Source organism: Rattus rattus, chromosome 1 (genome assembly GCF_011064425.1).
Source record: "Rattus rattus isolate New Zealand chromosome 1, Rrattus_CSIRO_v1, whole genome shotgun sequence".
NCBI classification, from domain to species: domain Eukaryota; kingdom Metazoa; phylum Chordata; class Mammalia; order Rodentia; family Muridae; genus Rattus; species Rattus rattus.
This window is the reverse complement of record NC_046154.1, coordinates 172,712,662-172,729,927: the sequence shown is the minus strand read 5'-3', so window position 1 is coordinate 172,729,927 and position 17,266 is coordinate 172,712,662. Positions and strand designations below refer to the sequence as shown.

The following is a 17,266-nucleotide window of genomic DNA, read 5'->3' as shown; positions in this document are numbered from 1 at the left end:
AGAAGCACTGGTTCACAGGTAAGGGCGCCCTGCCACCTAGCCTGACAACCCGAGTTTCATATCTGAGACCAATGTGGTGGAAGAAGAAGTTGACCTCCGACCTCCATACTCATGTACAGGCAGGTGCTCCCCTCCTCTCTCTCTCTCTCTCTCTCTCTCTCTCTCTCTCTCTCTCTCTCTCTCTCTCTCTCTCTCTCACACACACACACACACACACACACACACACACACACACACACTCATCATAGACATACAAATAAAAAAAAAAAAAGTGTCTTACTTGCCCCATATGTGACAGGGAAGTAGTGTGTTTCTTTATCTTTGTTTTCCTTATCAAGAGGAGTCAGGTCTGGTGTCTTAGACCTCATGTGCAATGCATGCAAAGTGTAGGGCGGGTCCTAGGACGTCCTTCATCACCTGCAGGTCTGCACGTGTATCTCGGCTGTTCTCCTTTTAGCAGAATGGCTCAACATTAATTAAGGCACTAATAAGGTCTTGTCTTTAAAATTTGCTGTCGAATGTATGCATTTTCACTGAAAGGGAATTTGCTGTCCAACCCCAGTGCTTTTGGCAGACGCCCTCCAACACTGTGTTCCCCAAATCAGATTTCATTAGAACACCAGACAGGGCAAGACGATGTGTAGGCAGGGTGGCGTGTGCCCAGATTTCGAGGATCCGGGAGGCCGAGGCTGGAGGGTCACTTGAGTCCAGGAGTTTGTCACAAACCTAGGCCACTCGCTCAATCCAGACTTTAAAAAATGTTAACCAAAGCCCTCCAAGGCAAAGGTCCCTAAAACCAACATCGCTCTTTCTGTGTGACTTTCAAAGATTATGTTCTCCTCCAACTCGGCTCTGCCCTTCTTGCCTTTCAGATGTCACTCAGGCCCAGTCGCTGTCCATTCTGCTCTTTGATTGACGTGGTGCCTCTTGTGGAAACGTAAAGTGCGGCTTCCAACTTCTCTCCCACTTGACATTTTATATGCTTGTCCTTCCGACTGTGGAAACCCAGTGGAATCCAACGCACGATTGCAACCAGTCTCGCTCATAAGGGAGCGGAGACCGATTTTTGTGAATGCCTTAGGACTTTCGAGAGTCTGTCGGAATGGCGGCATCAGCGGACAAGGTCGTCTCTGCCTGGCTCACTTCCCAGGCCCTCCCTTTCCCTAGCCATACCTAGACCTTTGATGATCTCAATTGAGTTTCATAGCCTTGGACATCATCTGCTAACTGTCATCTTCTCTGTGATCCAGTCCTCCTCGGTGTCTGCACTTGGATGTCTGGCAGGCAGCTCGCACTTAGCTTGTCAAAGTGGCCGAGCTTCTGTTCCCCCTCAGACTCCTACTTCTCAGCAAAATGGGCATTTTGTTTTTCCAGGTCACACATTATAAGCACCCTTATATTTCCCCTTCCTCCCTCTCCCTCCCCTTCTGTCTTTCTTTGTCTCTCTCTGTTTCTGTCTCTCTGTCTCTCTCTGTCTATCTCTCTGTCTCTCTCTCTGTCTCTGCCTCTCTGTCTGTCTCTCTGTCTGTCTGTCTCTCTCTGTGTTCTATCTCTCTCTGTCTCTCTTCTGTCTCTCTCTGTCTGTCTCTCTCTCTGTCTCTCTGTCTCTTTGTCTCTCTCTCTGTCTGTCTCTCTCTGTCTGTCTCTCTCTTTCTCTCTCTCTGTCTATCTCTCTGTCTCTGTTTCTGTCTGTCTGTCTCTGTCTGTCTCTGTCTGTCTCTCTCTATCTCTGTTTCTCTCTCTCTCTCTCTCTCTCATTCTCTCATTCCCTGTATGTCCATCTATGGGTTTGTCCATCTGTCCGTCTGTTTCTCTGTCTCTCATCATTTACCCAAGCTGTCCGCAAATGTGCTAGCTCGTCCTAAAGAAGAGACCCAGGATCCAACCATTTTTGCCACCTTCCCTCCCACCCTCTGCCCATCTAGCCTCTGTGAGATCTAGGCTGATTTTCTGCAGTTCCTTCCTGCTGGTCCTCACCTCCTTCTTCACCCGTTTCCCTGATCAGTCTGTTATTAACATGTATCTTAGAAATACAGTGTATCAATCATCTGTTTAAAACCCCCCAATAACTTCCAACACCACTCAGGGTAAAAACGAAGTAAATCAGATCAATTGGTGGTACAAATTGAGATTTTTTTTTTTTAGGATAAGAAGATGCTAAAATAATTATGTGACTTTAATCTGGGGATGTCCCTCCCCCGCTCGACCCCCATTGCTGTCATCACTGCTCGTTCTCACCCACTCCGCCGCATCTTGACCTCTCTACTTTAGCATCAGCTGCCTCGTCTTCTGAAATTACCAGGCTAACTGGCCCAGGGTCCTTGCTTTTCCCTGCACAAGCCTGCTTCCCTTTGGAACTTTCCTCTACAGTCTTCACGACGTTTTTCCTGGGGGCCACACCTCAGCGTTCATCTCCTTTCTTCACCTCCTCTTCCCTTTCCCTGCTTAGCATGTTTCTTTACACTTGTCCAAGCCCACAGGAATTAAGGACCAAAATAATGGGGTAATAGGACATGGTGGCAAATGTCAATCCCTGCACTCGTTAATCCCAGCACTCGAGAGGCAGAGGCAGGCAGATCTCTGAGTTCGAGGCCAGCCTGGTCCACAGAGTGAGTTCCAGGACAGCCAGGGCTACACAGAGAAACCCTGTCTCAAGCGAAACAAAACATCAACCAACCAAACCAAACCAAACCAACAACTCTTTTTCTCTGCAAATTAGGGTTCCTCCCCCCAATTATTTATAGAAAGAATGAACCACAAATATTTTTGAAAGATCATTACTTAGTAAGTGTGCAATATCCAGCACAGTCAAATATAAAATATAACTTTCTAGTTACTTTCATATAATTCAGTCCCAGTTCAACAAATACATCTTAGACATCTATTTCTTATAGAAATCCATGCTGGTGAGAACCTTGGGGGCTGGTATCCACAGACTGAATACAACAATACAAAGAACAATGGCCCTCAATTAGCAAACACTGTGGGAAAGAGATAGGCAGCGGGTTACAATAGGGAGGGAGTCCCTCAGTTCCCACACACCTCCTACCACAGGTCAGAGCGGATCACCCTCACAGTCTTACAGAGCTCCCAATACCTAATACCCTTAATCCCTATTCTGACTTGGAGGGCTCTCTATTTCTTCAAACCACCTCATGTGCTCAAGTGCACCCGACTTCCAGGTAGTGCCTCTCAAATGCTATTCACTGTTAAGCCTTAATATCTCAGTGACTCATGACAAAATCTTGACATTTTGCAATCTGGTTTCTCACGGTCTTGCAGAATATTTTGACCAAGTGTTGGTGAAGTGAGATCATCAAATAGAACAAGTACAAAAGAAGCAAATGTGACACGGACTTGTTCAAAGAGGTAACCAGAACATTATCATAGTGTTAGAGAGAGATCCACTCAGGTGGCCGGCTGGCTGGGAGAGGGCTCAGCTCAGCAAGCAGAGGGCGTGCATGAGGATGAAGACTTGAGCTTGGATCCCAAGCACCTGCATACAAGCTGCATGTGGGTAGAAAGCTAGGGCTGCAGTGAGTGTGCCTGGAGGGAGAGATAGGCAGATCCCTGGAGCTAGCTGGCCGGCCAGTCTGGCTTAGTAGGTGAGCTTCAGGTAAAGTGAGAGTCCCCATCTCAAAAAATAAGATGGAGAGTCATAGATTAAGGTGCCTGGCATAAACCTCTGGCCTGTCTGCACACACATATGCATACATGAACACATACACACACATACATAATACTCATACATATGCATACATAAACAATACATACATACATACACACACACACACACACACACACACGATGGAGAATCATAGATTAAGATGTCTGACATAAACCTCTGGCCTGTCTACACACACATACACACACACACACACACACACACACACACACACACGCCCACACACGTGCATATGCATACATGAACACATACATGCATACGTGCATACATATATACATACACACACATGCACATGATGGAGAGTCATAGATTAAGATGCCTGACATAAACCTCTGGCCTGTGCACACACACACATAGGCATACATGAACACACATAGGCATACATGAACACACACACATACACACAGACACACATACACACACACACAAATCTATTCAGTCAATCGTGTCCGGGCTCTCTTTTTCTGTAGCTTCTTTAAATAAGTATAACCAATAACCCCCGTGTGAGTTTTGAATAAACTGAAGGCACGTTTATTTGAAAGGTGCTATTATACATTTTTATATAATCCCTGAGGAACGGACTGTCTCGGGCCGTATATAATCGAATTGCTGCGTGTGACTACACATAGCTTTCTACAGTTACGTCTGAGGGTGAACCTCAAGATGATAGATACGTTAGTACATTATATAACTGACTTAGGAAACCTTGAGTAGTTACCAGCTAGGTAAAAGGTGCTCCCTTTAAAAATCAAACCAATCAAAAACCATGCTCAATGATACCAGAAAAACAATACACTCCTTCCTTCCTATATAGCTTGTTTTAAATCAGTGGTTCTCAACCTGTGGGTCTCAATCCCTTTGTAGGCCAAACGACCCTTTCACAGATGTTGCCTAAAACCATCAGAAAACACAGATATTTACATTATGATTCATTACAGTAGCAAAATCACAGTTATTAAAATAATTTTCTGGTTGGGGTCACTTCAGCATGAGGGACTGTATTAAAGGGTTATATCATTAGGAAGCTTGAGAACCACCATTTTAAATCATCTGGGGGAAATATTAAGTCTTCTCTTGTTATAAATATCATTACAATATAAGAAAATATTCACTCTTTTTTTTTTTCTTTTTTTTGGAGCTGGGGACCGAACCCAGGGCCTTGCACTTGCTAGGCAAGCGCTCTACCACTGAGCTAAATCCCCAACCCTGAAAACATTCACTCTTAACCCAAAGTCTAATATGCAAACTCTTTCAAAGTCTCCACCGGTCTGGAAGGTCTCTACCACCTAAACAATCACGGAGTAGTCTAGTTTGGTTTTGTCTTCTACCTAATGAATTCTTCTTCAGCATTTTCCCCGTCTATTTAAATTGGGGCTGGAACATGCCACAGCACACAGAGTCAGTTCTTTCCTCCCACCATGCAACCCGGGATGAATTTGGGTCGTCTGCTCAGCACCATCCTCAGCTACTGAGCCGTCTTGACAGCCTTCCTTTCTACTTTGAAGTTATATTAGAACTTAATCATATCGATAATTTCAAAGCGAGCTCATTATCCCAGCTCTCAGATGGGCTAGCGCATCATGTCCTTGACCCTGGGTTACTCTGACTCACCGAGCCTCCATTTTTATGTCTACAAAATAACACTTCATGTTGATGCCCGATCAATGGCGTTCTTTCCGTTTTGTTGAGGCGGAGAGACTCTGCATAGCCCTGGCTATCCTGGAATTCACCATGCACACCAAACTGGCCTCAGACTCATAGAAATCCCCCTGCGTCTGCCTCCCCATTACTAGGATTAAAGGTGTGCACCATCATGCCCAGCTCCAATAGGGTTCTTGCAAGAAAATGGGGTGCAATATGCTTATAGGGGTTTCCCTGTGGGAAGGCTACGTAGATACTAGCTCACCATCGTGACTTAATCACTGCTAACCTTGATGAGACAGGCACGAGCAGATGTCAGTAACAGAGCAAAACAGCAGTTAACGAAAAAGCCTTGTATTCGTTTGTTTTATCCTTTAAGTGAAAAGAATCCCAAATGTAGTTCAACACATAAACGTAAATTCATGCGAAATCTCAATTGGCTCGGCTATTTTCCTGCCTTATAGACTTTTATCACTGTGTAGGAGAACCCAAACCTTTCAATATTCTGAAGCAACAACTAAATGTTTGGACCCCAAAGGACCCGCATCTTTACAACATATTTGGGGGACTAGTCCTATTCCGAATGAGGTTACAGAAGGAGTCAGTCCACAAGTGACCTCACACCTAGTAGGCACACACATATACATATACATATACATATACATATACATATACATATACATATACATATACATATACATATACATATACATATCCCAAGCCTTTCACGCTACCCAACTTGTCACAGCTGCATTTCACCCTAGCATTCACAGAGTGGAAACCAAACTCAGAAAGATGTGGCCCAGTGGGGTAATTGTTGGGAAGCCATTTAAACTCTCCAGCCTTCAAATTATTTCATGAGTAGTACTCTTTCCCCCCTCCGTGACATTAAAGCTCCTTTTCAAATACTTCATCCTGGTGAAGTGCTGGTTGATTAATTAGGGGAAAATGGATCCTGATCACTCTGTGTCCTTATGATTAACATAGTTTCACTTTTTTGAGGAAGTTAAGGGAGATGTGGCCTGGGGGCTGGGGAGGTGAATGACTTACTTGGTAATGTGCTTGCTGCAGAAGCATGAGAGTCTGAGGTCAGTGCCCAACGCCCATGTAAAAGCAAAAAGGCCAGTCCTGGGAAGGCGGAGGCAGGTGGATCCCTGGGGCTCTTGCCTGACCAGTGAGCAATGGTCTCAGTGGGAGAATCTTTCTCAAAACACAAGGTGGGGGTGATGTTGGAAGATAGCCAATGTCCTGCTCTGGCCTTTGCATACATGTGCAGACATGTGCATACACACAAACACACATATACATGCTACACACACATGCACACACATGCACATACACAATACACACATATGCACATACACACATGCACACACACACATGTATACATGCATGCATGTACACAAGCATGTTGAAAAGATGATGACCATACAGATGTGGTTTACATGAAAACTCTCGAATTTTTAAATTTGTAAGAAAAGACTGATTGACATCATTTCTCAATTTTCTCCTCAGTAGCTACTGGTATAGATGTTGTAATTCATTCTCATGAAAACTTCCTGCTGTTTCTAAGTTTTCATCAGGGAAATCCTATGTCCCGTTTACTGCTGCATTTTCAGAATCTAGAATGTGCCCTGACGCACAAACGCTCAGAAGCTATTTAAATGACTGTGTGGGTGGACACTAGCATCCTTAGTAATTGTCCCTACCTACGTTTGTCTTCTCTTACTGAGAATTTAGTTTGTCTGTGTCACCGGGAACTTCTGCCTCTCACCCCCCTCTTAAGCCTCACTAATTTCTCCTTTACTTTCAATTTAGGAGAATTTTCCTACTCTCTCCTAGTTTGTTACATCACCCACCCCTCCTTTCATTCTAGCTACATATTTCTTGAGCGTCTACAGGATCAAAGCTGTGTCCTCCGGGCCAAAGAAATGGTCGTCAATAAGACTGACACAATCCCAACACTTCTTAGTGCCATTGTCTATTCAAGGACTTCCTCAGAGTTCGGGGTCCTCCTCCTGCTCCTGCCTTCTCTTACTGATGAGGGTGATATATTTATTATGCTCTGAAGGGGGAAAAAGAGCCTACTATGTGATTCAGTTGGTTGTGATCCGTTTCGTGTGGAATTCTTTTGGTAAGTAGTCAGTGGAGCGGGGGAGGGAGGGTGAGCAACGGTTACTTCCCAGAGACACAGATATTCTCTATGCCATTGCTTAGAGTTCACAGGATCAAAATTCCACTTCTAGGAAGCCTGGAAGACTGGGGGACTCTCCTCCCTTCCCTACATTTTCTGTTCCCAGGGGTGATGTAAGGGGCCCTCTTCTCATCCTGAAAGAGCCTAATTAACCCATCATCTTCACCTCTGAGGTTGTTATTATCAACTGCTCTGTCAAATTGACTAAGCCCCCAGTTGACAGAGTCTCAAAATCAAACCACCTGAGCCCCAGACTTGTCTGTGCCTCCCACTAGGATTTTGGCAAGCCATGGTCCTTCCATTGCGGGATTTCCCATGTTGAGCTCGAGCACCGTGGCAGACCGTAATTGGAGCCATGCAAAAAGAGGGACCGTGGCCAGACGGATTGAACTGAATACCGTGTTCCTTTTTCCCTCGCTTGTGTACAGGGCAAAGGATAGTATATATCTGTGCTTATAGGTGTCTGGCTTTGCTCAAGCCAGTGGCAGTTGTTTGATTTTGCTCATCAAAAGTTCATGCATTGGAAACTTAAGCTCCAAGTTCGTATGTTGATAGCATTCGGCGGTAGGGACTTTAATCAGGAACTGGGGTTACATTAGGGTGATGGAGCTAGCCGTTTTATAAGAATAGAGAGACAGTAGCTAGCCAAGCTGTTTTGTCAAAACATGGGAGGCCCTTTACTTTGTTAGGATGCTGGAATTTGCAACCTCCAGAACTATAAACCAAATGCACGTCTGTCCCCACAAACTGCAAACCCCAGCAGTTGTTTACTGTCGTAAATAACCCTCTAGGGGGCGCCGAGCTGAACGCATGCTCTCTCCACCAATAAGACCCAAGTCCGCCCAAATGCAAGCTCAACTGAAATACCTTTACCAAGTGTATCTTATCCATTGAAATAACTGATAAGAAAAACTGTAGTCTCTGCTCGAAATTTGATAATAAGCGTTGGTGACAATATTTAGCATTACTCACGATCGTGTGCATGTGCACAGCTGTGTTTAAATACACCTTGTACATTCGTGGGCGCCAGCAGACAAGCTTACGTATTGTTCCTCAGGGGCTATCTGCCTGTTTCTTCATTAATTTTCTTAAATGGGGTCCCATTGACCTGGAGTTCACCATGCAGGTAGGCTAGGTTGTTTGGTCAGAGAGCCCTCAAGATCTGCCTCTCTCTGCCTTCCCAGAGCAGGAATTTCAAGTGTGAAGCTCCATGCCCAGCAATTGTTTTTTTTGTTTGTTTGTTTTTAACGTAAATTCTGGGATGAAAAACAGGTCCTTGTGCTTGGAAGACAAGCCCTCCATAGGCTGAGCTATCCAGCAATTCAGTTTGCACTTCTAGTACAGCTCAGGTAACTGTTGGTCATCTCTGAGTAATCGTGGAGTCACTGTACTTAACCAGGGTAATAGTGTGAGGGTGCAGTCCCCTGCTGTCTGGTTTCCCACACTGAGTTTGCTTCTTTGTAGATACTCGTGGCCCAGTAGCCCCGAGATGTAGGTAGCCTACATGAGCCTGTGGACCAATACCAAGGCAGTTTGAGAGTTCAAACCATTTGCTTGTTTTTAACACAAAGTGTTCTCTTCGTGAGAAAACAATGAGTCTAACTTATCTTTCTCTTTCCTGCCCCGATATCTTTTTGAATTGTCCACCACGACAGCCTATTAAAAGGCTTACGATGTTAAGTGAGCTTTAAGAATTATCAAGGAGAACGGAAACAGTGGCAAAGCCATGTTCTTCTGGGCTCTGGTTCCAGTAGCACTGTTCTGGAGTGTTCTGGGGGTGAAGCCATAGAAGCCGGCAGTGAGGACCCCATGTGTCAGAGGGACTCAAGAGAAGCGATAACCCTCAACCTAAACCTTGCATCATGCCCCTGGTAAGCCAACCCTCTACCTACCCAAAGTCAGAACCAGGTGCACTGAGAACAGTGCTTGACATGCAGGAGGGCCTCAATAAATGTCTGTTAGGTGCTGGCATCTGGGAAACCTCGGAGTAGCTAAATAAATGCAAGCAAGCTTATCTCAGTGCATGTAGCCTGTGTCATGAGAATTGGTTGTATGCCCAACCCTAGTTCCCATTTCTCAACCAGGGTAGTGTTGACATCTTGGGCTTGATAACTCTGTCATGGAGGGAGTGGGGAATGCTGTCCTGTGTACTGTGCACTGTGGCTCTGTCCCTGGTTTCCACCCACGGGATCAACGCCATTCAGCACTCCTCATAGGGCCAAAATGTCTCCAGACATCAGTAAATGCCTTGATGCCAGGGGTTTACATAAAAATAACCCCTGGCTGCAGCTTACTCATCTAGTCTTTGCATTCATGGTAGCTATCAGCATCAGAACCCTGACACCCTCCTCTGTCTCTGTCTCTGTCTTCCCTCAACATTTTCCGTCTTTAATTTGTGTTCTATGTGTATGAGTGTTTTGCCTGCATGTATGTCTGTGCACCATGTGTTTTCCTGATGTCCACAGAAGCCAGAAGATGGCATTGCATCCCTGAGTACCGGGGTTACAGAGGGTCGTGAGCCACCAAGTGGATGCTTGGGATGGAACCAGGACCTCTGGAAGTGCAGCCAGTGCGGAGCCGATCTCCAGCCCTCTTTGCTGTTTCTGAATCAGTATTTCTTTATCTTGTGATCGAAAGCATTTGAATCTCTTCATCTGCTTTTGTCCAGTCCTTTACGTTCATATACTAGGGAGAATCTGCCTGGCTGCCTCTATGAAAGCTAAGAAGACCTGTGAGGTAGTGACTTCTGGTTTCTTTGGAAAGCTGGTTATGTCAAATGTTGTTTTGCTGGGGCACACAGGTGAAAGGATGTCTCACTAAAGCAAGCAGGCGAAAGACTGTCTTCCTGAAGCAGACGGGTGAAAGGATGTTTGGATACAGCAGACATGTGAAAGGACTCCTGATGGAGGAGTATTAATCTGACCCCAGAGACAGTGGGAGATGAGCACTGAGCCTTGGTTTGGTTTGCTCCGCCTCACTATTCTTCGCTAAAGACACGCAGGTATTGGTTTGCCTTATATAGCTTTGTTAAGCTCAACTTGTGGTAATGCCGCCATTGAGAGAAGCTCGCCCAAGAAGTGCTTGTGAGGTTCCTGAGGCAGCTTGCCACTTCTGTAGCCCTGCCTCAGATCACTTGGTGAGCCTGGCAGTTTCTTCAGAATTGAACTACAGCTGCCTGGTGTCTGCTTGCTGAGAGGACTGGACTGTAGCTGCTGGTTCGTGCCTGGTGTCTGTCTGCCTAGAGGGCTGGTCTGCAGCTGCTGAGTCATATTTGGTGTTTGCTATGGGTCTGAACGGCTGCCAAAGAAGATCAAGCTCGCCCCCAAAGAACTATTGCTGAACAGGTCTATTCCCCAACATCTTAATAACTTTTCTCTTCCACTACCTCTGCTGGGTAGTGGGCCAGAGGAGAGGTTGAAACCTTATTAAAAGGAAGTTGCAAAAAATGTATGCCTACAGATCTATTCCCCACCCTCAGGGGAAGGAAAATATGAAAACCAGGAAAATATAGAGGAATTGAACCTGTAGCTGGCAAGGCTGATTTACAGAATGAACACAGCCAGAAAAAGAGGATAGACCCGGATCCCTAACTGGAATTATTATGTGTATATCAGCCTCAAACCAACTTTGTGTTCAAAGGAATTATCTTCCTTTGCTTGCTATACATTCTTGGCATCTTAACGCCAAATCTCTATGGTGTGTGTGTGTGTGTGTGTGTGTGTGTGTGTGTGTGTGTGTTGTACCTGTATGTTTGCGTAGTATGAGTATGCATGTATACGTGTGTATACCTGCTCGTGGAGGGTAGAGGTTGATGGTGGGTATCTTTCTCAATCACTTCTATACCTTATTTGTGTGCATGGGTATAGTGTCTGTATAGCATGTGTGTGTGCATGTGTAGGTAAGTGTGTGTAATGCATGTGTAGCATGTATGTACATGTGTGTTCATGTGTGTAATCTGTGTGTGGTGCATTTGTAGCATGTGTATGTGCATGTATGTAATGCATGTGTAGCATATGTATGCATATGTGTGTAATGCACATGTAGCATGTGCATGTGTGTGTGCATGTGTAATGTACGTATGTCCATTATACACATGCAGAGGCCAGAGGTTGACATCGTGTCCTTCCCTCTGAGTCTCAGCCTTCTCTTTTGAGACAGTACCTCTCACTGAACCTGGAGTGTTAACTGGTTAGATTAGCTAACTGAGCAGCAGACCTTGTGATCCATCACACTTTATACATAGGTACCAAGGATCTGAGCTCAAATCCTCATGCTCTCAGGCACTTTACCTCGCTTTCTGAGACAGGGTTTCCCACTGGACCTGTGGCTCACTGGTTTGGTTACAGCATCTGGCCACCAAGCCCTACAGGTCCTCCTGTCGCTACCTCCCCTGCCCGGAGGTTGCAAACATGCACCCTCACACCCACTTTTTTTTTGTGGGGGTTCTAACCTACGACTGTCATCGCTTTCGAGGGAAGCACTTCATTAAGCAAGTCATCTTCTCGGCCCTTCTCTCAGGATCTTTTGATGAGCATGTTTTTCGCCTTGGCTTGGTTATTTACTACCTCTTTATGTTACAGATATCAGGATCCCAGTAGGTGCTTCATGAGCAAGCTGCCGGCTGGAGGGACCAGCAGCCTTTAAACATCCGTGCAGAGTGATGGTTTGTATCGGCCCTTCCTATATACACAGAAAAACAAGAATCTTAGAATTCTGACTGAAATCCAGCCAGTGGGCAATCTGCTTGAGCACAACCACACATCCACGTCCTAGAGTGAGGAATAATTTATGACGAAGCTCATGAAAAATTCTAATTTCATTCATGTTGCTACAAGTATAGCTTCATGCTTTAAAAAAAAAAATGTGGGCTGGTAGCATTTTTCTACCTCATTTCCCTTATGGTCTAGAGTTAAACGGGTGTCCTTACCTCTCCGCCGGTACATGGGAAAGGATTTGAGTATCTCGACGTGCAAATAGCTCCCTTCTTGACAACATCATCTTCCAGGCCAAACGTAGCAGAACAGTTTGTTGCAAAGTACTTGTAAGGTTTCCAAGTCTTCCCAAAGTCCTGGGATCGGTCCAGCACCATGGCTGCAGGCCTGGGGGACTTGAACACCATAATTAGGTGAGTAAAATAGAATTCTGCTTCCAGGTCTAGCTGGATCTTTTCCCTGTGCACATCCTCTGCCGACTGCCACCATGTCCGGGGAAACCTGAAGGACGAGTCTGCCATTGCAGAGGGTGGGTGGGCCAGGTGAGAATGGGCCCCGTTGCACTTATCACACTTGGGCTGCCGGCAAGTGAGATCCGCATTCTCGCTGTAGAAGCAGAACAGTTCGGTGGCGTTCTGGCCGCAGGTAGTGTCTGCCCGGAGTTTTCTTCCCAAAGCCAAGTTTCCCATTCGAGGGTTGCAGGCCTTCTCGCAGCGGGAATTCGCTCCAGAGACTCCGTTCAATCCTGAGGAGGGGAAAGCGTATGTCACTTCAAGACAAACCCACTGGAAATGGGAATGCGTGGTTTTGTACCTGGTACATCTACCGCGGTCAAGGCATCCTCCAAAGACCTAGGGCCTTTCTAAGAAGGGAAGAATCTAGCAAACGGGACCGTGAACACTATCATGTATTCACAGCGGTTCATGTATACGCGCGCGTGTGTGTGTGTGTCTGTGTGTGTGTGTGTCTGTGTGTGTGTCTGTGTGTTCATGAGTGCAAATGAATGTGTGACTGTGCACATCTGTGCATGAGGAGGCCAGAATACCTTGTGTATTATTCCTAAGGTTCCATAACTTGTTGCTTTTAGATCTCTCTCTCTCTCTCTGTCTCTCTGTCTCTCTCTCTGTCTCTCTCTCTCTCTCTGTCTCTCTCTGTCTCTCTCTCTGTCTCTCCCTCTCTGTGTGTACATATGAATCACACGTGTGCAGGTGCAAGAAGAAGAGAGAAAAGGGTACTATATCCCTTGGCACTGAAGTTACATATGGTTATAACTAGAACTTCGATGCTGGGAACAGAGCCCCTCCCTGACCTCTGCAAAAAGTAGCAAGGGCTCTTAACCACTGAGCCATCCCTCTAGCCTTCCACCTTGTGTTTTTGAGACAGGGTCTCTCACTGGCCTGAAACAAATAGGTTAGACTGGCTAGTCCTCGAGATCTACAATCTACTGGTCTTTGCCTCTCTGGTGTGGGGTTATGCATTCTCTGTGGTTGATAAGGGTTGAATCTGGCGATTCATGCTTGTGTGGCAAGCATTTTAGCAACCTAGCAATATTCCCATCTCCCGTGTGTGTGTGTGTGTGTGTGTGTGTGTGTGTGTGTTACATATCTATATATCTATATCTATGTATCTATAGCCGCATCTTAATCTATATACAGTAAAGGGGAAATTCTCTAGGAAAATCAACACAAGATAGTTAATAAATATACAGTAGGACCTCATTTCAGGTGGCACAGCTAGAAACCACCGGTTCTCAAATGTGTGATATCCATGCCTAATATGAACTAAATATAACTATGGGGGGACACCCCAACCCTCCAAACTACCAAGCGACAGGAAAGCTTACTATACCTACTCTTGACCTCTTAAGTGCTTCTTCTTATGACAGGCTGTGGTGTAGAGAACTTATCTGTTTGCTTGGCTGGTGAATGTTGCTGGTTTGGCACTAACCACGGTAATGAACGAGACACCTTTTAAAGAAACATACTCTGCCTCCCAACCTCCAACCCACCTTCATGCTTCGAAAGCACTTAGGAGTGATAAACGGTACCCACGGATCCACATTCTGACTCCTTGTCATAATCCTTTAATTCGGGTTTGTCGTGTTAATTATGAATACCTTGAGCAAAGACTTGTCCATTTAAGAAAAATTAAAACACAGAGGAAAAGAAGGAAAAGGAAAGCCAACCCCCAAATTCTGGCTAATTGGGTGTTTTCTGTTTACCAGAGGGAACCTCTGAACTGTTATCACAGGGGCACTGGATGGAGCCAAATGACAGCTTTGGCTGGAAAGGAGAGATTTCACACACTGACAATCACCACCTCACACAGGCTTGCAACCAAAATAAAGGGTTTCCTCGGGCATTTTTTTTTTTTTTTTTTTTTTACGAGTCAAATGAAAATGTGCACCAAGCCAGGGCTCTGTTTGCCATTGTTCTGATTAGCGGGCGCAGCAGCTGCCGGTGGCCAGAAACACACAAACACGGTGTCCTATGACTCACCTGGGAAGCGTTTCAGGGGGAAAAGTCGCATACTGCCTGTACAAGTATCTTTGACTTGCGACACTCACCTGTGCTCTTTATTTACAACCTCTGACTGCTCCCGTGGTGGTTGGGCTTGTTTGTTTGTTTGTTTGTTTGTTTGTTTTCGATTTTGTTGGTCATAGTGTGGCTTGAAAAGGGAAAGGTTTATGAAAAGTGGGGGGTTGGGTGGGGTGGACTTGTGCACAATAAGGAGTGTGATCCCGAAGAATTCAAGTGGGATCTTTAACAGTGTGATGTTTGACAGATCCTTGGAGGGAGGGGGTAAGGAATAATTTTAAAGTTTCCACCCACTAATAATTTGATAAGAAATAGTTATCAGTGCAAACACTGTAGAGGCTGCACCCTGATGGAAGACGGAGCCTCTTAAGCCTTGACTTAGTTGCTGGCAGCTTTGGGGAAGGAAAGCAATCCCACTGAAGAAATGCCTGCCCCAGTGCTTGGAACCTTCCAGTCCGTTCCTCTAACCTACACTCCCCTTTCTGGAGCAAGTCAAGTCCATCTGGGGGCGGGGAGGGGGACGGGGGAATAAAATCAGATCCTCACAATTTTCCCCCAGTATCCCCACTGTGCTGTACTTAACCCAGCTGAAAACCAGGTAGCCTGCGAGAAGGGAGGGAGAGAACAGAGAGGTCTGGGGCTCTGACACAGCAAGCCTGGAACCCGTGGCCTAAGGGCAGTCCAAGAGAGCCAGGACGGGAGCGGGAGGGAGAGGGGTATCTGCCGGTTGCCCGTAGTCCAGTTACTGAGCCAAGGAACAGACCCGCCTCCGACCTCCTGCAGAGCTTCGGCCAGGGTACCGATTCCCCAGGGGCAGTCAGCCAGCTCCGGGCAATCACCACCTGAGTGCTCACCCCCCATGGTCCCAGTTCCGAGTTCTACTGCGTTGCAGCCAACGCCCCGGGAAGAGGGCGCTCACCCTCACCCCAGGTGGCCCTACCTGGTTCTCAAGTACACAGAATGAGATCCGGGAAGGTGGCGATCGCTCTAAATGAGAGAGCGGTCTCGGCCCACGCACGCCCAGGGTCTCTGGGCCACCCCTCCCCGTCACTCCTCAGGCCATGGAGAGCCCGGGGATGGCGAGCTGGGTCCTTTGTTCCCCTCACCAAGTGCAGAGGCAGTTTTTCCCCCCAAGCCAAACCCAAGAAAGAAACCCTGATCTCTCTGTATCTTCTGCAGGGCGTACCCAGGATATCTGGTTATTCAAGGACGTGTGTATCTCAGTTGCAGAAGGGGAAAAAAAAATCAATAGTGTTTAAAACTGCGGAGTCGCGGGCAAAGGAGACGGAACATGGCCACTGGCTTCATCCTCAGTAACCGAGCTCTGGGCTCCCTGTCCGGGATCCCCTATAACCCCCAACCCCCGAGCTTGGGTGGATGGGGCAGGAGCAAGGGAAGAGGGGTGGGGGCCCGGCCGCGTCACCACCCACCTGCGGCCACCGCGGAGCAGCCCCAGAGCAGCAGCAGCCGTGCGCAGCTCCCCATGGCCGGGCAGCTGCGGGAGCCGGTGGGATGAAGCGGCAGCGGTCCTCGGGAGCACCCGGGGCTCTGTGGTTCTTCCTCCTCCCGGGGCGCCAGGCTCGCTCAGTGGGCACCGTGGGTGCAGAGTCGCGGACCGGGGCCGCGCCAGGCGGCGGGGTGGCCGTCGCGCACCGGCCTGGCGGGGCCCGGGCAGTTCAGCAGCGGCGGGAGCCCCGGGATCATAGCCGGCCTGGCCGCTGCCGGCTGAGCGGCCCTGAGGGCGGGTGCGCCACTCGCCCGGGGCTCGGCGCCCGCAGCCGACGCTGAACTTTGCGAGACCTTTCACTTCTCGGCCGCTGCCGCCTCCCGGCTGTCCTCCTCCGCTTTTCCCACCTCCTGTGGTCGCCGAGGCTCGGTCCCGTCCTTCTCCATGGGCAGTTCCATGGGATGCATTTTTATTGCACCGACACCGCGGCGCTCCGGTGCCAGCCCTCCTCCTCCCCTCGCACCTCCACCCCTTCCTCCCGCCCGCCCCCCGCGCTTGACAGCCCGGGCGGTGCAGACGCGCGGGTCCGGTCGTCGTCGCCGCTGCCGCCCAGGGAGGGGGGTCTCTGCCGCCCCCGCTGCGCGCATCTCCCCGCCTGACCTCGCGGGTGCCCTCCAGCACCCAAGGGCCTCGTCTCGGAAACAGTCTCCCACCTTCTCCAGGAACATTCCTGAGAGCGGTTGACTCCCTCCGGATCAGGTCAGGGCATGCCAAGGGGCTTAAAAACCCGCGAAACGGGCGAGCCACTACTTTCCAAAAATCACCCAGCAAAACAATCCTTCCCTCCCCCACCACCACTCCACGGCGCCCATTCTCTGCGAGTTCCACCGTCTGGGTTAGGAGCCCCCCCCCCAACTCCAGTTCTGCCCGGGGGGGGGGGACTGGCACGGAATGCGCACCAAGTGCCAAGGGTCCTCTAAGTCTCTGCTGCCTTTATGGGGGTGCAGCCCAGCTAACAGCCGCTGCCTACAGGAGCCGAAGATGTCCCCG

The 17,266-nt window shown here is 47.8% G+C and overlaps 1 protein-coding gene across 1 annotated transcript in view; it reads right to left on the bottom strand.

The window, feature by feature from the left end:
• Positions 1-16,709, bottom strand: part of Ntn4 (netrin 4) — a 114,799-nt gene extending 98,090 nt beyond the window's left edge. Inside the window, exons 1-2 of the mRNA XM_032911521.1 lie at positions 16,200-16,709; positions 12,448-12,977 (exon numbers count right to left, since the gene is read on the bottom strand). Coding sequence (XP_032767412.1) covers positions 12,448-12,977; positions 16,200-16,254 — 585 coding nt within the window. The 5' untranslated portion in view covers positions 16,255-16,709. The remainder of the gene's footprint in view (positions 1-12,447; positions 12,978-16,199) is intronic.
• Positions 16,710-17,266: the final 557 nt, after the last annotated feature.